This window comes from Gopherus flavomarginatus, chromosome 24, assembly GCF_025201925.1.
Source record: "Gopherus flavomarginatus isolate rGopFla2 chromosome 24, rGopFla2.mat.asm, whole genome shotgun sequence".
Taxonomy (NCBI): domain Eukaryota; kingdom Metazoa; phylum Chordata; order Testudines; family Testudinidae; genus Gopherus; species Gopherus flavomarginatus.
Window position 1 is genome coordinate 2,537,856 of NC_066640.1, and position 25,335 is coordinate 2,563,190.

The 25,335-nt window shown below is 45.8% G+C and overlaps 2 protein-coding genes across 2 annotated transcripts in view; one reads left to right on the forward strand and one right to left on the reverse strand.

Moving 5' to 3' along the window:
• Positions 1-13,251, reverse strand: part of RAB11B (RAB11B, member RAS oncogene family) — a 41,234-nt gene extending 27,983 nt beyond the window's left edge. The window contains exon 1 of the mRNA XM_050933828.1: positions 13,058-13,251. Coding sequence (XP_050789785.1) covers positions 13,058-13,097 — 40 coding nt within the window. The 5' untranslated portion in view covers positions 13,098-13,251. The remainder of the gene's footprint in view (positions 1-13,057) is intronic.
• The window catches only part of LOC127040025 (potassium voltage-gated channel subfamily V member 2-like), a 346,324-nt gene that overhangs the window by 50,415 nt on the left and 270,574 nt on the right, over positions 1-25,335 (forward strand). The gene's annotated exons all lie outside the window — the stretch shown is intronic.

Consider the following 25,335-nt stretch of genomic DNA (forward strand, 5'->3'; position numbering starts at 1 on the left):
TAGACTAGGGGTAGGCAACCTATGGCATGTGTGCCGAAGGCAGCACGTGAGCTGATTTTCAAGGGCACTCACACTGCCCGGGTCTGGGGAGCTGTGCATTTTAAATGAAGCTTCTTAAACATTTAAAAAACCTTATGTACTTTACATACAATAGTTCAGTTGTATATTATAGACTTAGAAAGAGACCTTCTAAAAATATTAAAATGCATTACTAGCACATGAAACCTTAAATTAGAGGTTGCTGATCCCTGCTAGAGACCATCATATCACACTAGGGAACATGATGACAACCTCCTTATGTACCTATCTAGAATGTGCAGGAAAAAGTTCTGGGTGATCATGGGAGTGGGGTAGGGGGAGCAGGGAGACATGACTTCAATTGCAGTGATATATGCTGGAGGTATCATGCTGCCAGTATTATATCATCCCTGGAATTTTTAAAATTTATAGAGGACAGTCTCCTAACTCACGAAGTGTTGCAACCAAATCAGAAGAATGTGAATGATAATTGGGAATTATTTAAGAGCACCTTACTAGATGCCCAAAAAGCCACAATTGAGGAAGGAGGCTTTGCTGGTTAGAGGGGAAGTGAAGGCAGATATTAAAAAAAAAAAAAAAAGGGGGGGGGGGAGGTTGATAGTAATGAATATAAATCAGTAGTTAATTTTCTACAATTCCTAAGGGATGCAAAGGAGCACAAGGGGAAATCTCTGGCCAGCAGAGTTAAGGACAATAAGGAAGAATTTTTTAAAATATACTAGGAACAAAAAGATACTAATGTGAGGAACTGGTCCATTACCATTTGTAGAAGCATCAGAAATAATGCAGAAAAAAGCAGAAATTTTCAATTATTTCAGTTCTGCATTTGGGGAAAATACAGATTATACAGACTCATCACATGGTGATTAGCAATTTTAATTCCACTGTAGAGTGGAAAACAGCAGCCACTAAAGGTAAACTTATCAGCAGGTCAAAACTCTTGGATGCAAGTTGAGGCGCTTGCTGGACCATTAAAGCTGATATTTAGTAAGTCTTGGAACACTGGGGAAGTTCCAGAAGACGGAAGAAAATTAATGTTGTGTCAGTTTAAAAAAAAACAAAAAACAGGTAAACAGGATGACCAGGGTAATTATAGGCTGGTCAGATGACCAATCCCAAGCAATATAATGGAGCAGCTGACATGGGAATTGATTAATAAGTATTAAAGGAAATAATTAATGCAAACCAACAGAGATTTATGGAAAATAATCCTGTCAGATTAATTTGCTATATTAAATGAGATTACAAATTTGGCTGATCTAAGTACATTATGGGAACACAATTACTTTTACTTCTGTAAGGCATTTGACTTGGTACCACAAGACATTTTGGCCATGTCTACATCTAAAATTTTGCAGCGCTGGTTGTTACAGCTGTATTAGTACAGCTGTATAGGGCCAGCGCTGCAGAGTGGCCACACTTACAGCAACCAGCGCTGCAAGTGGTGTTAGATGTGGCCACACTGCAGCGCTGTTGGGCGGCTTCAAGGGGGGTTCGGGGAACGCGAGAGCAAACCGGGAAAGGAGACCAGCTTCGCCGCGGTTTGCTCTCGCGTTCCCCGAACAAGCAGGTCTCCTTCCCTGCGGTTTGCAGGGTGGTTCGGGGAACGCGAGAGCAAACCGCGGCGAAGCTGGTCTCCTTTCCCGGTTTGCTCTCGCGTTCCCCGAACCACCCTGCAAAGCGCAGGGAAGGAGACCTGCTTGCTCGGGGGTTCGGGGAACGAGAGAGCAAACCGGGAAAGGAGACCAGCTTCGCCGCGGTTTGCTCTCGCGTTCCCCGAACCACCCTGCAAACCGCAGGGAAGGAGACCTGCTTGCTCGGGGGTTCGGGGAACGAGAGAGCAAACCGGGAAAGGAGACCAGCTTCGCCGCGGTTTGCTCTCGCGTTCCCCGAACCACCCAGCAAACCTCAGGGAAGGAGACCTGCTTGCTCGGGGTTCGGGGAACGCGAGAGCAAGACGGGGAAGGAGACCAGCTTGATTACCAGAGGCTTCCTCAGGTATGCTGGGATACCTGCTTATTCCACGGAGGTCAAGAAAAGCGCTGGTAAGTGTCTATACTTGATTACCAGCGCTGGATCACCAGCGCTGGATCCTCTACACCCGAGACAAAACGGGAGTACGGCCAGCGCTGCAAACAGGGAGTTGCAGCGCTGGTGGTGCCCTGCAGATGTGTACACCTCCTAAGTTGCAGCGCTGTAACTCCCTCACCAGCGCTGCAACTTTCTGATGTAGACAAGCCCTTTGATTGAAAAAACTAGAATAAATTTAAAATATGGCACACATTAAATGGATTAAAAACTGCTAACTGATAGATCTCAACGTGTACTTGAGAGCGGAGACTCATCAAGCGCGTATGTGTCCAGTGGGGACCCACAGTGATTGGTTCTTGGCCCTGCACTATTTAACAATTGTAGTAACGACCTGGAAGAAAACAAAATCACCACTCAAATCTGAGGATGACAAAATTGGGGGAATAGTACATAAAGAGGACTGGTCACTGATTCAGCATGAACTAGGCTGCTTGGTAAGATAGGCCCAAGAAAACAAAATGCATTTTAACTAGGACTGTCAATTAATCGCCATTAACTCGTGATAAACAAAAATTAATTGCGATAAATCTCAGTTTTAATCGCACTGTTAAACAATAGAATGCCAATTGAAATGTATTAAATATTTTGGATGTTTCCTACATTGCCATATATAGTATTCTGCATTGTAGTTGAAATCAGTGTATATTTTTATTACAAATATTTGAACAGTAAAAATGATAAACAAAAAATAGTATTTTTCAATTCACCTCATACAAGTACCATAGTGCAATCTCTTTGCCATGAAAGCACAACTTACAAATGTAGATTTTTTTTGTTACATAACTGCACTCAAAAACAAAATGTAAAACTTCAGAGCCTACAAGTCCACTTAATCCTACATCTTGTTCAGCCAGTCGCTAAGACAAACAAGTTTGTTTACATTTACAGGACATAATACTGCCTGCTTCTTATTTACAAGATCACCTGAAAGTGAGAACAGGTGTTCACATGGCACTTTTGTAGCTGTCACTGCAAGGTGTTTACATGCCAGATATGCTAGACATTTACATGCTCCTTCATCCTTTGACTACCATTCCAGAGGACGCGCTTCCATGCTGACGACACATTAAAAAAATGTGTTAATTAAATTTGTGACTGAACTCCTTGAGGGAGAATTGTATGTCTCCTGATCTGTTTTACCCGCATTCTGACATATATTTCATGTTATAGCAGACTCGGATGATGACCCAGTACATGTTGTTTGCTTTAAGAACACTTACACTGCAAATTTTACAAAACGCAAAGTAAGTACCAATGTGAGATTTCTAAAGAGAGCTACAGCACTCAAGGTTTAAGAATCTGAAGTGCATTCCAAAATCTGAGGGGGATGAGGTATGGAGCATGCTTTCAAAAGTCTTAAAAGAGCAACATTCTGATGCAGAAACTACACAACCCGAACCACCAAAATAGAAAAAAACAAAAAAAACCCCAACCTTCTGCTGGTAGCATCTGACTGAGATAATGAAAATGAGCATATGTCAGTTCACACTGCTTTGTATCATTATTGAGCAGAACCATCATCAGCATGGATGTATGTTCTTTTGGTATGGTGGTTAAAGCATGAAGGGACATATGAATCTTTAGTGCATCTGGCATGTAAATATCTTGTGACAGTGACATACGAATGTCTATTCTCACTTTCAGGTGACATTATAAACAAGAAGCAGGCAGTATTACCGCCTGCAAATGTAAACAAATTTGTTTGACTGAGCCAGGAGTTGGCAACCTTTCAAAGAAGTTATTTTTTCATTTTTGTCTTGACCAAAATATTTCGAGAGCTGCATCACATACAAAGCTACTAGAGTTAGAATTTATCAACTAATAATAATTGAACATATTCAAGTTATTACTACTCCTCAATACTTTTAAGCACCTAGATTCTAGCTGCTTCAGCAAGGACTGTACCAGACTGCCCACAGCCTGGGTATGTGGCCACAGTGTTAAACCCTGCTGGGTCCAGGCCATTGCATCTTCACGGATATCTTTAGCCAGGGTAGCTAAATTAAAGCTAGCAGAGCTGCAATCAGGAGTGTGATTGCAATGTAGGCACACCCCCTGCATTTGTACAGCACCTAGCACAATGGAGACCTGATCTCAGTTGGGGCCTACTGATGTTACTGATATACAAACAAGTTTGGATCCATCTCTCCTGCAAATACTTGCATTCACATTTGGGTTTGTTAAAACGCATTTGCTACAGGGCCTGCAAGCGACCTGACAGTTCAAGTGAGACTCTGAATAAGGGCGGGGGGGGGGGGGGGTCACAGTAATGCACTCCCTGGAGGCTGAGTGGTCTCTGCCCTTCTGAATCATGGGGTGCCAGAAGCATTGCGTACCTCAGACGACACCCATGCTGCAGTGCTTATGTGAACCTCACCCTGGCTTTGTATCAGATTCCAAATCCCCTGCATGCAAACCTCCCACCTCTTCCGCTGAGTGCCAGTCTTCCTTGATTACAAAGCAGGGGATTGGGGTGTGGAGGGGGAGGGAACCAGCCAATGAGAGCTGAAGGGGCAGTGCCTGTGGGCACAGGCAGCGCATGAAGACCCGCTGTCCCTCCTCCCACTAAGGGGCATGCAGAGACATGCCAGCAGCCAGCTGCTTCCTGGAGTGGCGTGGGGCCAGGGCAGCCAGTCAGCCAGCCAGCCTGCTAAGCCCTGCTGCAGTGCCAGTTGGGAGCCGCCTGTGGTAAGCACCCTCCCAGACAGAGCCTCCACCTTGTACCCCCTCAAAAAACAGCTGCCCACAAGGGGGCAGCCAAAGAGTGCCGAACCCTGGTCTGAGCGATTGGCTGTACAAGAAGTAGGAGTGAGTGGACCTGTAATCTCTGAAGTTTTGTATTGTTTTGTTCGAGTGCATTTTTTTTGGTACATAACTCTACATTTGTATGTTCAACTTTAATGCTAAAAAGACTGCAGCAGAGTACTTGTATTAGGTGAACTGACATACTATTTCTTTTGTTTCTTTTTTATAGTGCAAATATTTGTAATAAAATATAAAGTGAGCACTGTACACTTCGTATTCTGTTTTGTAACCGAAATCAATATATTTGAAAATGTGGAGAAGATCCAAAAATACTTAATAAATGGTATTCTCTTATTATTTAAGAGCACAATTAATTGCTATTAATTTTTTTTAATTGCTCGACAGCCGTAGTTTTAACATGGTTAAATATCATGTATCTATTCAGGAACAAAGAATGTAGACCATACTTACAGGATGGGGGACTATCTGGGAAGCACTGAATCTGAGAAAGATTTGGGGGTAGGCTTCCAGTATGATGCTGTGACCAAAACAGCTAATGCAATCCTGGGATTTATAAAAGAGGAATCCAGAGTAGGAGGAGAGATGTTATTTTACCTCTGTAGCTGGCACTGGTGTGACCACTACTGGAATACTGTGTTCAGTTCTGGTACACACAATTCAAGGAGGATATTGATAAACTGCAGTAGGCTCAGAGAAGAGAGTCACAAGAATGAGTAAAGGATTTGAAAACATGCCTTACAGTGATAAGCTAAATATATTGAGCTTTTTGACGCTAACCAATCATTGGCCATGAGAAGGTCCATTTTGGTCAATGTCACAGTCACAGGATTTTTAAAAAGAGTGTCAGAGGGGTAGCCGTGTTAGTCTGGATCTGTAAAAGCAGCAAAAAAGAGTTCTGTGGCACCTTATAGACTAACAAATGTATTGGGGCATGAGCTTTCATGGATGAATGCATTCACCCACAAAAGCTCATGCTCCAATACGTTTGGTAGTCTATAAGGTACCACAGAGTTCTTTGCTGCTTTTAAAAAATAGTAAATTTCATGATTTCAGCTATTTAAATCTGAAATTTCATGTGTAACTGTAGGGGTCCTGACCCAAAATGGAGATTTGGTGGGGGGGGGTTGGGTTGCAGTACTACTCCCTTACTTCTGCACTGCTGCTGGCGGTGGCGCTGCCTTCAGAGCTGGGCAGCTGGAGAGCAGCAGCTGCTGGCTGGGCAGCACTCTGGTCCAGCAGCAGCCCAGAAATAAGGATGGCATGGTATGGTATTGCCAACCTTAGTTCCGCGCTGCTGCTGGTGGGGCACTGCCTTCAGAGCTGTCTCCAGCTGCCCAGCTCTGAAGGCAGAACAGCAATAAGGGGGCAATACCACAACCCCCCTAAAATAACCTTGTGACCCCCTGCAACTTCACTTTGGGTCAGGACCCCCAATTTGAGAAACATTGATCTCCCTGGTGAAAACTGTGTAGTATAGGGTAAAAGCACACAAAAGACCAGATTCCATGGTCCATGACATGTTTTTCATGGCCGTGAAGATCGTAGGACCCTAGTAATACAGACATTCAGACTAGGTGATCACAGTGATCCTTTCTGGCTTTGGAATCCATCAATAAATTTTGTAAGCATCTTTTAATTTTTTGCCTGTGGTATTTTGAACACTAAACCAGGGGCTGGCAACCTTTCAGAAGTGGTGTGCTGAGTCTTCGTTTATTCACTCTAACTTAAGGTTTCGCATGCCAGTAATACATTTTAATGTTTTTAGAAAGTCTCTCTCTAAGTCTATAATATATAACTAAACTTTTGTTGTATGTAAAGCAAATACATTTAAAATGTTTAATTTTAAATGATGCTTCTTAAATTAAAATGCAGAGCCCCCGAGACTTGTGGCTAGGACCCAGGCAGTGCGAGTGCTCCTGAAAAATCAGCTCGTGTGCCACCTTCAGCACGCATGCCATAGGTTGCCTACCCCTGTTCTAAACAATATCAGAGCACATTTCCCAATAGGGCTTGCAGAAATAAGACTTGTTACAAATAATTTAACATAAGGATGCCAAATCTTTGTGCATTTTTTAAAGTGGTTTATTATGAATAAACCTAACTTCAGTTATACTGGCCATACTTCCAAAAAAGCAGGAGGCAAATATTTCTCTACCTCTAGATAGAATTTCTTAACAAAGGTCAGCAATTTTTCCTTCCTGCAGGCTTCAACATTTTTATTTAAGAGTGAACTTTTCTATAAAAACTGATTTTCTTATTAGAATATAACAGATAGAGTTTGCAGTTTTACAGGTACAGTGAATCACTTCTAAGACCATTTTGGGGTTATTATAAAAAATACTGAAGGACAACTATTAATGTATTTGACTCTAAATCACAGGTACGCAAACTACAGCCCACAGGCCACATCCAGCCTGTGGGATCGTCCCGCCCGGCCCCTGAGCTCCTGGCCAGGTAGGCTATCCCTGGCCCCTCCCCTGCAGCCATGCCACTTTGTGGGCAGTGCTCTGGGTGGCAGGGCTGCGCACTCATGCAGGGCAGCACAGCAGTGTGTCTGGCTCCAGCCAAGAGGTGCAGCTCCAGACATGCTGCTCTGAGCAGCATGGTAAGGGGGCTGGGGCATTGGATATGGGGCAGGGGGGCAGTTGGATGGGGCAGAGGTTGGGGGGGGGCAGGGTTGTGGATAGGGGTCAGGGAGCAGGGGGGGTGGATGGGTGTGGGGGCCAGGCTGTTTAGGGGAGGCACAGCCTTCCCTATCCCGCCCTCCATACACAGTTCTGCACCCCAATGTGGCCCTCAGGCCAAAACGTTTGCCCACCCCTGCTCTAAACAGACCAGTGAACCCACTTGCTATATGTTCCATTTATAACTCAAAGCAAAAGGTTTCTGCTTTTTTAAATGTTCACACTGCAAGCTAATTTGCTAATAGAAAAATCCAAACAGTTTCAGCTTGGTGTATTATTCACCAACAAGAGACTTACTTCAAAGTCCTTCACTGGCAATTTTAGTTCTATTCTGCCACATGCAGACATCAGCTTGTTCTTCCCCAGCTAGAGCATAACAGACAAAGCTAGAGCAATGCAGACAATGGGAAAAGTTTCATTTTGATCAATAAAAAAAACAAACAGATTTGAGTGAAGATGCACAACATGACACTAAAGTTTATTGTACAGATATACTCTAAGAATGGCTAGTCCCCCAGAGCAGCTCTCTGACCATAACCACACTTTCACCCTCCAAGCACAAAAACAACAGATTACCTGAGGCCAGACTTCAGCCATCTTTCTATAACTACTAGTGTCATATTAAAGAACAGCCACTCCCACATACAGGAGACGGCCAATTCTTCTGTGAGGGAACACCAAAACAGTGAGCTGGTTGTAATAGTTCATGCTCAAGTTTCTCAGCCATTTTCAAATTCTGAGCAGTCCGTTTACACAAAATAGTTTCACATAAAACTTTGCTGAATACCATTTTTGCAAACAAAAAAAGTTACTGAAGTCAAGATTTCATAAAGGAAGTTCTAAAGCAGTAAACATTTTAACAGTTGAAGTGTGATTCTGAAGCTTTTTTTTAAAAAAAAGAACTAAATAAATCTTAGTTATAAGCTTTTGTGGGCTATAACCCATTTCATCAGATGTATGGAGTGAAAAATACAATAAGCAGGTATAAAATATACAGCACATGAAAAGATGAGAGTTGTCTTACCAAGTAGAAGGGGTCAGTGCTAATGAGGCCAATTCAATCATAGTGAACGTGGCCCATTCCCAACAGTTGACAAGGAAGTGAGAGTATCAAAGGGAAAATTATTTTCTGTGTGACCCAGCCACACCATCAGGGGCTCGTTCACCTGCACATCTACCAATGTGATATATGCCATCATGTGCCAGCAATGCCCTTCTGCCATGTACTTTGGCCAAGCTGAACAGTGTCTATGCAAAGGAATAAATGGACACAAATCAGACATTAAGAATTGTAACATTCAAAAACCAGTAGGAGAGCACTTGAATCTCCCTGGACACTCAACAACAGACTTAAACGTGGCCATTCTTCAACAAAAAAATTTCAAAAACAGACTTCAACAAGAAACTGCAGACTTGGAATTAATTTGCAAACTTGACACCATCAAATTAGGCCTAAATAAAGACTGGGAGTGGCTGGGTCACTACGAAAAATAGTTTTCCCTCTGTTGATACTCACCCCTTCTCGTCAACTGTTGGGAATGGACTACATCCACTCTACCTGAATTGGCTTCATCAGCACTGACATACACCCCCACTTGGTAAGACAACTCATTTTTTTAGTGCTATATTTATACCTGCTTATTGTATTTTTCACTCCATGCATCCAATGAAGTGGGTTCCAGCCCATGAAAGCTTATGCCCAAATAAATGTGTTAGACTCTAAGGTGCCACAAGGACTCCATGTTTTTGCTGATACAGACTAACATGGCTACCCCTCTGAAACCTGACATTTTTAAGCCTCATTAGGTCTACTAAGAGATGTTGGATGCGATGGGTACTGAGTTGCTGCAGAGAATTCCTTCTTGGGTGCTAACTGGTGACTCTTGCCCACATGCTCAGGGTTTAGCTGATCGCCATATTTGGGGTCGGGAAGGAATTTTCCTCCAGGGCGGATTGGCAGGTGCCCTGGAGGTTTTTCGCCTTCCCCTGCAGCGTGGGGCACAGGTCGCTTGCTGGTGGTTTCTCTGCAGCTTGAGGTCTTCAAACCATTTTTGAGGATTTCAATAACTCAGTCCTGGGTTAGGGGTTGTTATAAAATTGGATGGGTGGGGTTCTGTGGCCTGCCTTGTGCAGGAGGTCAGACTAGATGATCAGATTGGTCCCTTCTGACCTATGAGTCTATGAGTCTATAAATTGAGAGGATGATTAGTACATATCTTTTGCTAGCAAAATGTGTCTGTAAAACTAAAATTAGAGTTAAATTGTGCCCTAAAGATGCACCAGGAGATAAATACCAGGTCCTTTTCAGAAAAAGTGGTTAGCATCTTCTGTCCCCTTAACAGAGAAAGTAAAATTCAAAAATCCTTCCTGAAATGCAATTGTCTCCTTCCTGCTCAGACCACCATATATATGGCCACTGGAACAGAGGTAGAAACAACTCAAAAAGCCAGTGCACAGATAAAAATAAGGGCAGGTCAGAATACCAGCAAAAAATTCACTCAGACACCAGTAATTTCTTCACTGCCTGCACAACACATGATATATAGTTTCACAAGGCAGTGGGGATTGAAGTTGGTCTTACCCATTGTTTTTTTTATTACTTTTGGAGGCACAGCCTGGGTGGCAGCCCCATCTCTTTCCAGGACAGACTCATGAACCACTATATTATTCCTTCTCTGGTATCCATGATCCCATAGCTAGAAGGGGAACAGCACAACAGATTTTTTACGGCTGGGCCAAGAGATAAATAATAAAAAAATATCTAAGCAACATCAGTGCATTTCCAGCACCATTTCACACATAGAAGACATGGTCCCCACCCTAAGGAATTTAGGCTCTCAGCCACATAGAACAGGGTTCCCCCTCACTAAACAATGTTAGAAAGTACTTTACAATACAAATACAAAAGCAAGTCCTTCCCTGAAAAAATAAAGTCTAATTTAAGTTCAACTATTTTTCAACAGTGTAGCTTTTTTAAAACAAGATCCATGTAATGTTGCGTACTTTCATCTACTTATCAAATTATTTTTGAGGGTGAAAAGAATAAGACAGCTGTCAAGCTTTAAAGTCTTTGGATATTGAGCCATTTGGAAAAGCTGATGGGATTTAGTACTGAGGCCTGGCAACTTAGCATACTTTGGAAGTTAATCAATTGTGCTTTAAGGGAGGAGGGGAAAAAGAAGTTTTCCAACTATTTGGCAGCTCTTAAAATGAGTGGGTCATATAGTGCAACACACATTAACTTTACATGAAAATAAGACACAGTAAACTGCTTCTAATGGAAAAAACAAAAACCTCATTTTTCCCCTGGCAAGCAAAATATTTATGCATGGACACCAATGAAAAGAACAAGTGCTTGTCTATATAGCAAGTTCCAGCATGGCAAGGCAGTGTGTTAATCTACAGCAAACTAACTCACTGTGAGGACACTGTTACAGCAGGGGTCCTCAATGCGGCGCCCGCATCCTGGCCGGCGGTCGAGCATCCGCCGCAACGCAGCCGAAGTTTGGCAGATGCTCGACCACCGCTATGGTCCTTCATGTGGCACCTGCCATATGAAAAAGGTTGGGGACCACTGTTAACAGTGTAGTGTGCCCTGGAGTACCACTTGAAGTATTGCTATTTGCAACTGTCCTACAACACACATAACCTTCCTGAGGATTTGAAGTTGTTCATCAGCGAAAACACACACATCCTACTCCAGTTCCAAAAGTCAACTACACACCTAGATGTCATTGAGCCACAGCTTGTTCTCCTAGAACAGGGGTAGGCAACCTATGGCACGCTGAAGGCGGCATGCGAGCTGATTTTCAGTGGCACACACCCTGCCCAGGTCCTGGCCACCAGTTCAGGGAGCTCTGCATTTTAATTAATTTTAAATGAATTTACATACAACAGTAGTTTAGTTATATATTATAGAGACTTATAGAAAAAGACCTTCTAAAGAAGTTAAAATGTATTACTGGCACATGAACCCTTAAATCAGAGTGAATAAATGAAGACTCGGCGCATCACTTCTGAAAGGTTGCCAACCTCTGTCCTAGAATATCACACTGTTGCAACTCAACTGGTGGTAGCAACAGTGAGAGTGCTGTTATTGCCAGTGTCACAGATCTGCTCAGAGCTAGGGCCAGCAGTCAGTCTGCACTAGTGCAACCATCATTGGTGCTGCCAGTGAAGTTGTGACAATGAGATATTAGTGTTCATAGACACACACACTTAAAACTCCAGAGCATCCACCACCAATATTTTTTTGGATGAGAGCACAAAGTCATTTCAGTCTCTAAAGAGAAACCGCCAATATTAAAAACATCTGCAGAGGTTCGGCAACCGGCTTCAGAGAATTTTATGAAGTTAATTTCACGTGGGCATTAAATATATACTGAGCAATCTCAGTTTAAAGCTGCCCAGTAGTTAGAAAGTTGCAGCAATACTGGAACAGCAATAAAGGAATTTCTGCTTATTACAGCAACTCTAGAGTTAAGCGACAAAGAGTCCTAGAGTTAAGGTGGATAAGAGTTTTCTACTCTAACCCCCATTTACATTTAGCAATTTTTGAGCAACACTTGAGCTGAAGTTTCTTGCCCTTTGTCTCAACCCAAAGGTAGTTTTTTGGAAAATTTATATGAATACTAACCTGTTGTTTCTAAGGCTATGTCTACACTGGCAATTGAACAACAAAACGTTTGTCTTTCAGAGGCGTTAACACCTCCCATCCCCAGAAAGACAAAAGTTTTGGGAGGACAAGCACCAATGTGAAGAGCGTGTTGTTGGCAGGTGCGTTCGTTGGGCGTGGAAGTTTTTGGCCTTCAGGAGAGCCAACAAAACAGCACCTACACTGCCCGACTTTCAGTGGCACAGATGTAGCGGCACAGCCGTGTCGCTGAAAGCCGTGTAGTGTAGACAGCCTTAGGCAGCCAAACATTAAACACACATTTTTAAGGGCTTAAAAACAGAGAGAGGCGCAGCCAGAGTCCAAGAACAGAAAAAAATGGTGTTCACACCTTTTTCTCTACTTCCAAGCGCTTACTTAGGAGCATGTTCTCCACTAGATTAAAAATATCGGGTTTTCGAAGGTGCTTGAAAAAACACACAGGAGGGACATGGGAGCTCCGTGCATCAAGCCAGAACCGCCACCAGCCCCCCGACTTCTGCGGAACAAAGAGAACACGCTGCCCCCCCCACGCAGAGGGAGGGGGCAGAGACCGGCCGGGGGCAGGCGGGATGTACGGCGCCAGGCGCGGAGCGCTGCCCGGTTCCCAGCGGCGGATCCCACACGCCGCCCCGACCCCCTCGCGGGCTGCCAAGCCTGGCGGGCGCCGTCCCTTGGCCCGGGACACGCAGCTCCCCGAGCCCCGCCGCCCGCCGAACATGCCCAGCGGCCTGCGCCTCCTCCGGGCCCAGCCGCCCCGCCCCGCTGCCTGGCGGCGGCCGAGGGGCCGCCCTGGGCCTGGGGCCCGCGGAGGGGCCCGCGGTACCTTTGAAGAGATAGTCGTACTCGTCGTCCCGGGTGCCCATGGCGATGGCGGCGGGGCCGATCCTCTGGCTGCCGGGCACCGACGCGGGGCGCTGGGGGTGGGGAGAACCGCTCCCGCTGCCGCCTATGAGCGGCCGCCAGGGACGCCGGAGGGCGGACACATCGCGGATTTCGCAGACACCACCCAATGGGAGACTGCGTCAAGATGGCTGACAGGCGGCCGAACCAATCAGTTGAGCACGGTGGGGGCGGGGCGGGGCGGGGCCTAGCCGAGCAGGGTGTGACGGGGGGGCCCGGCTGCAGCCCGACACCCGCCCCCCGAGCAGGCCGCGGGCCCAGCGCTGGGGCCGCACCACGTGACAGGGCCGAGACCACTGCCCGCTGGGGGCCCGCCCCGGCCCTGGCCGATGAAGTTTTAATTGAATTACTACGTCACGTGCTGACCCCTGCAGGCGGGCTCCCGCCGGCACCGGCTGCCCGGCCCAGCCTGGCCAGGCCCCAGGGCACCCGGCTGGTGTCAGTGCGGCCTGGTCCCTACCCGGCCAGTCCTGAGGGGATACGCGGCCCCTGCCTCCGCCCTGGCCAGGCCCCAGGGCACCCGGCTGGTGTCAGTGCTCCCTGGTCCCTACCCTGGCCAGTCCTGAGGGGATACGCGGCCCCCTCCTCCGCCCTGGCCAGGCCCCGAGGGCACCCGGCTGGTGTCAGTGCGGCCGGGTCCCTACCCGGCCAGTCCTGAGGGGATACGCGGCCCCCTCCTCCGCCCTGGCCAGGCCCCAGGGCACCCGGCTGGTGTCAGTGCGGCCGGGTCCCTACCCGGCCAGTCCTGAGGGGATACGCGGCCCCTGCCTCCACCCTGGCCAGGCCCCAGGGCACCCGGCTGGTGTCAGTGCGGCCGGGTCCCTACCTGGCCAGTCCTGAGGGGATACGCGGCCCCCTCCTCCGCCCTGGCCAGGCCCCAGGGCACCCGGCTGGTATCAATTCTGCCCAACCCCCACCCGAGCCAGGCCCTGCTTGGCTCCCAATTCCAGGGACAGAGCACCCACAGGGAAAAAATAGCGCGTGCTCAGCACCCGATCAGCTCCTCTCCCCCCTCCCAGTGCCTCCCAGACACCGGCGTTCAGCAGTGTGCAGGAGGTGCTGGGGAGGAGGCACACAGCAAGGGCAGGGCATGCTTGGTGGAGGGGGTGGGAAGAGGTGAGGGGAGCTTGGGGGCAGTGGGGGTCAAGCAACTACCGGCAGCTTAGAAAGAGGGCGCCTCTGGCATGAGCATGGGTTCACTGACTCATGGGGCTCCCTTTTCAGTGTCAGTGACTAAGCCCAATAAAAGAACTTCAGAGTTCCCTTATGGCTCAGGGAGTTCCAGGGGCAGATCCCCTACAAAGAGCTAATCCAAAAGGAGATCTCCTCCCCCAAACCATTCTTCCACTGAGATTTTGTGGCCCAGTGTGGTTCCCACCAAAGCTCCCTTGGCACCAAAGTGGCAGACTGAGGAATCATCACAATTGTCACTGATGAAGCTGCCTCCAGTCAGAGGCTCTTCCTTGATGTCACATTTGGCACCACCAAAAGTTTCTATGGTATTGCTACATCAGACACAGCAACCCCAGCAGTTTGGGATGACATTGCTACTTGAAGAGACCACAGCACCATGTAGACTGTCTACTCTGCAGCACCATATGGCGTCAGAGAGATTTACAGCACTTGCAGATAGGAGCCTGAATCACCTCTATTGTCTACATCAGTTTCCCTGATGGTGCCAAAACATTCAGCAACTGTGGCACTAACTACCTCAGTGACTCTACTTACCCCACCAAGATTGACAACACCACTTACGGAGCTGACATACTCTTCCTTAATGGCCTGAGATGACAGTCACAACTCGGAGAGGTTGCAGCACATAGATTCATAGACTCTAGGACTGGAAGGGACCTCGAGAGGTCATCGAGTCCAGTCCCCTGCCCTCATGGCAAGACCAAATACTGTCTAGACCATCCCTGATAGACATTTATCTAACCTACTCTTAAATATCTCCAGAGATGGAGATTCCACAATCTCCCTAGGCAATTTATTCCAGTGTTTAACTACCCTGACAGTTAAGAACTTTTTCCTAATGTCCAACCTAAATCTCCCTTGCTGCAGTTTAAGCCCATTGCTTCTTTTTCTATCATTAGAGGCTAAGGTGAACAAGTTTTCTCCCTCCTCCTGATGACACCCTTTTAGATACCTGAAAACTGCTGCTATGTCCCCTCTCAGTCTTCTCTTTTCATGTACTTCCCTAGAGCTTCAGTCTCTTACAGATGGTCTAGAGACTTTTCTGCAGACAGGCACTGGGACACCCATCAATCAGGTTATGGAATGTGGATCCCAATACCATGGCCACTGGTTCATAACTCTCAATGCCAGTGTGACTGTACTGGGGACCTCGGTCAGCAAAAAAGAGGAATAATTAACCTCAGACCTTGTGTACTAGGACACTTCCATCCACAGTCTTGGCCACCCTGGCTGCTCTGGAACCTTCACCAGATCAGCCTTCACTTATTCCTGAGGAGGTACCAGAAGACGTTGGACCCACTGCTGCTGACATTATCCTCATTCTCATTCTCCCTTGACAAGGCCATTCTCCTTCCCAACTTCAAGGGGATGACTTCAAGGGGTTCAGGACCTACTAAGGAGAATCACAACAGCATTACAGATTCCCATAGAAGAGATCAGGAGGTCAACTCACAAATTAATGGGCATTCTACATGGACCCAGCAAACACCACCCACAGCAGCACTAACTTCCTGCAAGGTGTACAAAAAGTACCAAGACCTACCTAACGGAGCTGAGTTCTTCTATACGCACCTTGTGCTATCTTTACTGGTTGTGACTTCTGCACACAAGAAGTCACAGTAAAACAAAGCCACACCAAAAGACTGAGTACCAATATGAATTGATTTATTTGACCATAAGTTGTATTCCTCAGCAAGACTATAATTTTGGGTGCAAACTGTCATGCTCTAATGGCTAGATATGACTTCCAAGCCTTCAAAAAGTTGGCAGCCTTTACAGACAGCCACCCACAGACCAGAGAAGAGCTCTTCTCTTTAATCAACAAAGGCCAATTCATGGCAAAGTCCAGTCTCCAGACTTTGCTGGATGCTGCAGACACGGCCTCCTGATCAGTGTTCATAGTGATGGTCATGAGGACACCTCATGGTTGAAAGGCTCTGGCTTCCCTTGGGAAATACAATCTACCATTGAGGACATACCATTCAAAGGTTCAGTGTTCTTTAGTGCAAGAAAAGATGAGACTTTTCACACCTTGAAGAAGAGCAACTCTATGATCTCTGTCTACACTCTGGCCCCTAAAATTGAACATTTTAGACAGCAATCTCATCCTCCGCCACCCTTCTTCCATTAGAGGTCCACGGAGCCTCTAAAAAGGACATATTCATTGACACAAGCAGCCACACTCAGCAACCCACCCGTCACTACCAGCATCACAGAACAGAAGCATTAATTTTGGTGGGACTGTTGAGAGATATGAGCCACCTCTTCAGATCTAGAACTGATCCTGTCTTTTGGGAATCACCTAACCCTCTTCAGGGACTCGTGGTCCTCTGTCACCACAGATCAGGGGTTTATGGACATGATATCAGGCCACACCACCTGATTTCTCACTGTGCCTATGTAGGAGCAGGATTTTATAATTGTACTATGAGAATTAATGTATAATTTGATTTTATCCTGTCAGCCACCCTTTTTGAATAGCAGAAAGGAATGACAGACCAGAACAATCCTTATGACTGATTATGGTCACCCTTTTGTTTTAGGATAAGTTATAATATCTACAATGGTTTCCTATATGTATTACAAATTAGGCACTCTAGTTAAATATACATTTCTTTGTTTTAAGGTTTAGAAAGTAAGAGACAAGATCTTGTATTGTGTCTATGTTAAGGAGATTAGAGGAATGGTAAAGGCCTGGGCCCCAATGTAAATTGTTTTAATTATAAGATTTAGGAAGGTTTAATTTACAATGCCTTTTCTTGCTCAACATAAAAACTGCTGTATACCTTTAACTGTAAAAGAGGAATGAGGAATGTATGCATCAGGAAGAGATAAGGTGTGAAGGCCATTATTATAGCCAAATGGTTAAGGAACAAGGAGTGAAGAGACTTAACGACACCATCAATGTGCATCTATAATAAAGAAAGGGCAGATTAACGACCCTGAGGTGAAGGCTGGCACCCCTAAGGACAATTGATTAAATCTAAACCAGGACAGGATGACCCTCTTGGAGGTGTATTGAAATGTTTACACTAATTAAAAAGTAACCGGTCAGAAACTGACATAGCAAAATCCATGAACTTCAACAGAGAAAAAAACCTATAGGAACAGGGTACTTTGCCATGGGGTTCGGGTTGGTCTTGCCACACACCAGGAGCATCGGATCACGATCGACAGAGGCCAGCTCCCCTCTGCGACCAGTCTGGCTGGCCACTAGATTAATCCAAACTCTGGACTGATAACTATAAACATCAACCGGCAGGACTCTGTGTGTGTATGTATGTGTGTGTGTGTGCATGTGTATGACTAAAAAGCATATGCTAACTGCTGTATTCTCAATAAATGCTGCGTTTTTGCCTTCTCCTCTATAAAAAATCCTGTGTGCTTTGTATAACATAACACTTTCCTCCAAAGCCCCTTACCCTTCCTTTTCCAGGGACTCTTCTCACAAGGATCTTTTATAACAGGAGGTCCTCTCACTCCTCTCTATTGGAACGATAGAAAAGGTCCCACCTCAATACTGGGGGTAAAGGTTCTACAGCAAATCCCAAATAAGAAAGGAGGATGGTAACCCATCTTGGACTTAAGAAAGCTGAATTCATTCATATACAAGTTGAAGTTCAGAATGGTTACCCTCACTGTGATACCGCACCCCATATTCTTCATAGTGATATTATTATGATATAATTATGGCATAATTATGATACATTTTGTACAAGATTAGGGAATGTAAGATGTCATCCAAAAAGTTATGATTTGCTGAAAATTATTATCCTATTTGTATGCATGTATCATTTTTGTATCTAAAGGTATGAATATTAGCTATGTATCTGAATTTAAAATGTGCTTACTCTGGGTGACACACACAACTAGCCTTTCAGGTACAACAATGAAGAGGCCAAACAGTGCTGTTGGACCATCAGCAAAGACAATGGATCCTGGAAGAACTTAACCTTCTTGTAAACGTTCCAGACAGCCTATAAGTAATGCCTGCTATGACTCAGCAAGGTATGCAAAGGCCACATGACTCTAAACTCTACTTTGGGATATCTGTATTTTTCCACACACTGGTTTGGGAACTGGTTTTGGAACAAAGGGTTCCTGCCATACGCTAAAGCTATATAAGGCAGGGAGTGACATCATTTGTTGTTCTTCATTCCCCACACAAGAAAACTCCTGGAAACACCTGAGGAACAAAGATCAAACTGGGGAAAGTGCCGGACCCAGGTTAAAGGGATTTCTAGCCTGTGTATGAAAACCTGGGGATCCCAAGCTGCAAAGCAAATGCAGTTTGTCTCTTAAGAATCTGCAAGCCTGCTAGTACCATCTCTCAGGGTAAGAAACTGCTAAGTCATATCTAATCTATCTAGTATATTAAGCTTAGTTTGCATTTTTGTTTATTTGCTGGGTAATCTTCTTTGGTCTGTTTTCTATCCCTTATAATCACCTTAAATCTATCTTTTGTAGTTAATAAAGTTATTTTATGTTTTAATTTAAACCCAGTGTGCCTTTAAGTGAAGTGTCTGGGGAAAAATCTCAGTTTGGTTTAACACAGACTTGTTGCATTTCCACTCCACATTGAGCGGGGAGGCAAACTAGATACTAAATTCATACTGGTTGGGGTTTGGACCAGGGCAGGAAGGTACCAGGGCTCTGGGGTCCTTGTCTGGGAAGCTGGTGGTTATTTTGACTGTAGCTTCTCTATTGTTGGTTTATGCAGTGACTGGTCAGAGAGCTTGCATGTAACTGCAGCTGGGTATGTCTCTACATGTGTGAATGCTGGAGGAAGTGTAGGACTCAGAGCGAGTCTGCAGTTTGTCACAGCAGCACAGTGTGAGAGGGAACCCAGATTAGTGTATCAGAGAGCTCAGTTGTACCCCAGTTCCAAGTGGCACCCTGGGGGGAACTCATCACACTCACCTCCATAATTCGTACTCTGCATCCAGGGGATTGGTTCACATCTCTTGATATTCAGGAGGTGTAGTTCCACATAGCAATAATACTATCACACAGGAAGTACATGAGATTATGATAGGACACATATACTACCAATATCAAGTGTTACCCTTTGGTCTATTGAACACACCAAGAGTATTTACCATGGTGCTAGCAAGTCATGGCAGCACATTTAAGAAGGAGGAATATTTTGGTGTATCCTTACCTGGATGGTTGGCTGGTACAGGGACGATCTCCTCAACACATCTTAGAAGCCATTAGTTACATACTCAATTTGTTCTAGAACCTGCATCTGAAAGTCAATGTTCAAAAGCCCATCTGGCTCCGATCCAGAGAATCAAATTCATCGGAGCAATTTTAGATTCAAATAAGTCCATAGTTTGCCTTCCTCATTTTTGTGTAGCTCCCCTTTTTTAAGTTAAATGCCACTGTGGTGAGTTTCTTTGGTATTTTGTCCCCTACGGGGATGTTAAATTTAATTACATTATAGTTGCTATTGCTAAGTGGTTCAGCTATATGCACTTCTTGGACCAGATCCTGTGTGCCACTTAGGACTAAATCAAGAATTCCTAGTTCCAGGACTAACTGCTCCAAGAAACAGCCATTAATTGTGTCTAGAAATTTAATCTTTGCATCCCATCCTGAGATGACGTGCCAGGTCAACATGGGGGTAGTTGAAATCCCATTATTATTTGGTTTTCTGTTTTTGTAACCTCTTTAATCTCCCTGAACATTTCACAATTGCTGGTCATCGTCTTGGTCAGGTGGTTAGCAGTATATTCCTACTGCTATATTCTTATTATTCAAGTATCCAGACACCACAGTAAGAACTTGCTTCACGCTTTTCAGACACATGGCTTTGTGTACCTTCAAGATGTCTCATGGCAGACTATGACTCTAATGCATGCAAGTCTGGCTGAGATTGGTGTACGTCCATCAAATATCATCTGGATATGGCCCTCTGTATGCTTCTAATAGTTTTGTCAATCTGAGATGGTGGAAGGATCCTACAAAGCCTGCAGAGGAGTTCCCTTTACACCTCCTCCCCTCCCATTCAGAATTAAGATGAAAAATGCCTCACTTTTGGGATGGAGAACACACATAGATGGTCTGCAGGGATAGGGCCTGTGGGTGCCTTGAGAAGCACAAATGTACTTCAGCCTCTTAGACTTCAGAGCAGTCCACAAAACCTATGGATCAGACTGTCCATATAATGACAGACAAAACAACAACCATATTTTATATCCACAAGTAACAGGCAAAATCCTCCCCTTTCTGTCAAGAAGCAGTCAGGCTGTGGATCTGGTGCATCAAGCACCAGATCTCTCACTCCGCGGTACTCTTACCTGGTCTGCAAAACAGCATAGCAGACCATTTGAGTGGACACTTCTCTTCAAACCACCGGTGGGAAATCAAAGACTCCATCCTCCAGAACATCTTTTTCGACTGAGGTTATTCTTGAGTGGACCTGTTTGCAACACAAAACAACAAGGTCTTCTGTTCCAGGGGTGTGTGAGCCCAGGTGCCGTGTCTGATGGCTTCCTAATCTTGTAGACAGGGGGTCTACTGTACATCTATCCACTGATCCCATTGCTTCCCAGAGAGCTCTGCAAAATCAGGCAGGACTCATTTTGATAGCTTCAGTGAGGCTGAAGCAGTTTTGGTTCCAAAACATGTTTTCTCTTATCTTCTACAGTTTCCTGCCCCTCACATTTTCTGCTCTGCTAACCCCTATTCCCTTGACACTTGTGCCAGTGACAGCATATTGCAGTATACAGCATGGTAGTGTGTTGGGATGTTCACCCCACAATAGCCTAGGAAAAGTTAATGAGGCTGAGAAGGGGCCAATTAAATGGATAGGCCACACCTGAAGGGAATTAGGTGGCCTAAGTAACCCCATCTGAAAGGAACAGGCATGACTGGTATAAAGCCAGGAAGTTGGCAGCAGAAAAGGCTGCAGTGGGGGAGCCTGCATCCACTCTTGAGATGTTAAAGAGGGAAGGAAGGAAACCCAGGGGGGAGAGTGTGTGGAAACCTCCAGGGAATTTGGGCCCTAGGGAAGGGTTTATCCAGAAGTGTGGCAGAGCAAAAGCCTGAGAGAGACAGAGGGGGAAAAGGCTCAGTGAAATGGCATCAAAGTAGGACACTGCAGACCTTGGCTGTTAATTAGAAGGTCCCTGAGCTGCAACCTGGAGAAGACAGGTCCAGATATCCATACCAGCCACTGGGGAAGTGACTCAGTCTGGGCAGTGAGGAAGAAGACTGCCATTTTGGATGAAGAGACTTTGATAACCCCCAAAAGGGGAAAGCACACAGTGTCCTGGCCAGAGGGCCAAGCCATGAAGAGAGAGCACCCTGAGTCACAGAGAGAGAGAGAGAGAGAGAGAGAGAAGTGGCAGGGCACATGAATGAATGACAGAAGGGGGCATCGGATCTGGTAGGAGCTAATCCCCAGAGGAGCCAGGAGGTGCCCTAGCAGTAAGTGAACTCTGTGGCAGGCAGTACCAGTCTATTGTCCATGCTTTGACTGGGAAAACTAAGCAGTCATGGATTGGTGGCCCCTTATGAGAGTAGATGGTGTGGTACAGTCACTGGATGGTGCAGAAGAGGTCGGGTATCTGTAGAGGAAGAGTTGTCTGAGGATGACTCATGGCAGAGAGTTCTTTTTTGGAAGAGATGATGCTAACATAATGTAGTCACTCCTATGCAGAAAGATGGGCATGAAGGTCATGGGAGAGAAGACCAGGACATGGAGGAGAAAGATAATAGGAGGGACTCAACATTAACAATACAGATATACTCCAGGGATTGTCTTCTTTTCAGAGAACACACGCTGCCTTTTTCCAGAATAATATTTTCCTGATGACTCTTTGCCTTCAGTAATTGATAAGATGGGGGGCCTAGGCAGAGAGCATTGGAATACAAGCTTCAGTATTTGGGGACTGGCAGACAGCACAGAAAACAGCCCACCAATGGTGCCACTCAGCATGTCACCATCTGATCAAGGAGGAGTGGTGCTGAGGGAAGCAGACGTACGGCTTTTGCCTCCCTCTTACACCTCAACAAGGCTCTCTCCGTTCCAGTGAGTTAACCTCCTTCAGGAATCCCTTCTCCTTCCTGCAGAGATCTCCTCAGATGTTGTCAGAGGAGCAGTCTCACAGGAGTGCCAGGAAGGAGAGCAGCCATTGCTGCTTCAGAGAGAGGGTGGGGATGTCTCCTTGAATGAATGTTTTTCTGTCAAGATGAACACTACTCTGCTCTTGGCAAAACCAATAAGTGATGCACTCTGTCCAGCTCTGTCTGTACATGACATGATTAGCACCAATGTGGTGCATAAAGGTAATGGACCAGATACTCAGCTGCAGCTGAGGAGCAGGCAATGCAACTCTGAAGCAGGGGATTCAAATGTGGTTGTGAGCTAGGGTAGTTCCTTGATGTAAGTTAGAGCTGTCTGAAGGTTACTTTGATTTGTGCCAGCTGCCAATGTCTCCAAGGAGATCATATGGCAACCAGGGATCTGCAAAGTGTAGAGGCATCCTGGCCACACACCCTTTGCTCTGGCCACATGCTCTCAGGGCCAGAGACAGATTAAGGTTTCATGGGCCCCTGGGCCAGAGCAAGTGGGGGTCCCCTCCCCACATGTTCCACCTGTGGCCCTGCCCCCAGTTCCACCCCTTCTGCCTGTGGCCCTGCACACAACCCGACCCCTTTCTGCTCTTTCCTCAGGGGTGTTGCCCCTGTTCCACCCAGGTTCCCCCTTATTTGGCTCCCTTCACTGCAGCCCTGCAACCCTTTTTGTTCCTTTCTGCAGCTGTGTGTGTTCGTCACCCAGTGTCCTGCAAGCTTTCTCTTAACCATTGCCAATGCAAGGTGGAAGGAAACAAGGGAGAAGAGACTGGGGGGATTTGCTGCAGGTGAAGGACAGGCATTGAGAGAATGCCATCTTCCAAGAACAACTCTGATGGGGACTAAAAAGTCCTAAAGTCGGGCTTGCTAACCAGGAATATCACCACCTGCCTGTTAATCTTCTCTCTGAGAGGGACCTCCGTACACTTGTGTCACCACTAGTCCCGGGGAACGGCTGTCACGTGAAGGAAATGACAGTTCCATAAATAACAAATGACTGTTTGGCGTGAAGGTGAAGCTAATGGGAGGAAGTGTCTGGCACCTCCATCTCAGGGACTCAGACGCTGCAACATGAGGAGGTGTTTTGCCAAGGGGAGATGTAAAAGGAGTCAGCTGTGTTGAGATACAAGTAGGGTACCATTTAAGAGGGAAATAAGGAAACACAATGACAAATTCACCCATCTGCTGTACATCTGCATCCCCTCCCCAAGGACCAAGCAAACATAGCCTCTAACAGCACGTCTTTCCTCTTAGATCCCGTCTAAACTGAGAGAAGAAACCTCCTGTCCTTGAACAAGATTTTTGAGGATGGATCTAGCAGAGTTTAGTTCCTGTCATAGTTTCAGGGTAACTGCACCTGTATTTCACTCTCCAAGGTACCACCCAGCTCTGTCTAAGCAAGCAAATTGATTCTTAAGGTAAAAGCTGGCAATGCTCCTACTAATACAGCCCAATATGCTGCTGGCCTTCTTGGCAACAAGGGCACACTGCTGACTCATATCCAGCTCATCCATTGTAACCTCAGGTCCTTTTCTGCAGAACTGCTGCTTAGCTAGTTAGTCCTCAGTCTGTAGCAGTGCATGGGATTCTTCCTTCCTAAGTGCAGGACTCTGCACTTGTCCTTGTTGAACCTCATCAGATTTCTTTTGGCCCAATCCTCCAATTTGTCTAGGTCTAGATTCCAATGCCCCCTTCCCTGCTCTTTATGATGTACAAGGAAGTCCTGGCTCACTGCTTTTAAAATATCTTTTTTGGCTTGTGTTTTGTATTAGAAATATCAGGTCTTGCCTACTCTGCCTGTGCTGGAGTATTATAGAGTTGGCTGAAGAATTAGAGTGATTGTGATATCATCTGAGACTGAAGGTTGAGCAGTTGGGAGGGGAAGAGAGATTTAATCAGACTTGGTTTTGTGAACCCTTGTGAAGGGTAGGATGGTCCAGTAGTTAGGTGCTAGGCTGGGATGTTGAAGATCTGGATTCAGTTCCCTGTTCTGCCATGGGCTTCCTGTCTGACCTTCAGCAAGTCACTTAGTCTCTTACTGCCCCATTTCCCCATCTGTAAAATTGTGATAGTAGTTCGTCAGGGAGGTGTTCACATGCTGCAGTCGAGGGGACCTGGTATCGGTGTTTGACCCTGCTCGTTGAGAGTTGTTCTGTGTGTGAACAGGTGGTATCAGAATTGTTTATGCAGCTACAGCTTGTGATTTCTATGGGTGTTAATGGCACTCTGTTTTTGTTTAGTGATACTTATAGTGGTTTGTCTTGTCTTGAACTGCACTTAGGAACCTGAACAATGAGGACATAAAATCTTTCTTTGGGAATACACCTTCTGTTCAAGTATCTCAAAGTGTGTTACAAGTGTCATCACATCACCGGGAAGGAGGTAAGTAGAATTATTCCTATTTCACAGACAGGGATACTGAGGCGATTATGGGTCACCACCACCATTTACAAAAGCAGAGTCCTAAGGTAAGGCACCTAAATCTATATTTAGGAATGTACTCTAAAAAGGCCTGATTTGTACTAGTGCTGAGCAGCCACAGATCCCTGGACTTCAGTGGGTTTTGTGAGTGCTCAACATCTCTGAGAAACCAGTGGCTTTAGGTGCGTAACTGTAGGTACCATGTGTGAAAAGGGTAACCTTATCCTGAAGGAAAACTACTTTGCAGCACCATCTGATGACGTGGAGAGTTACACATCAGCTCCAAGCTTCCTGGTTTTCACAGTAACGGGTCAGTCTCTGCCCCTTGCTGCAAGGAGATCTGCAATGTCTTAGGCTCTATGGGCTGTTCTTGGCTCTGCAGCAGAAGAAGCCATGGGGCACAGACTACTTCTTGGCCCACCAATGCAGAATGAGAGGGCAGACCCGTTGTGTGGCACCATAATAATGACTTTTCTAGCTTAGGTTGGGGTGGGGAGCAGGCCT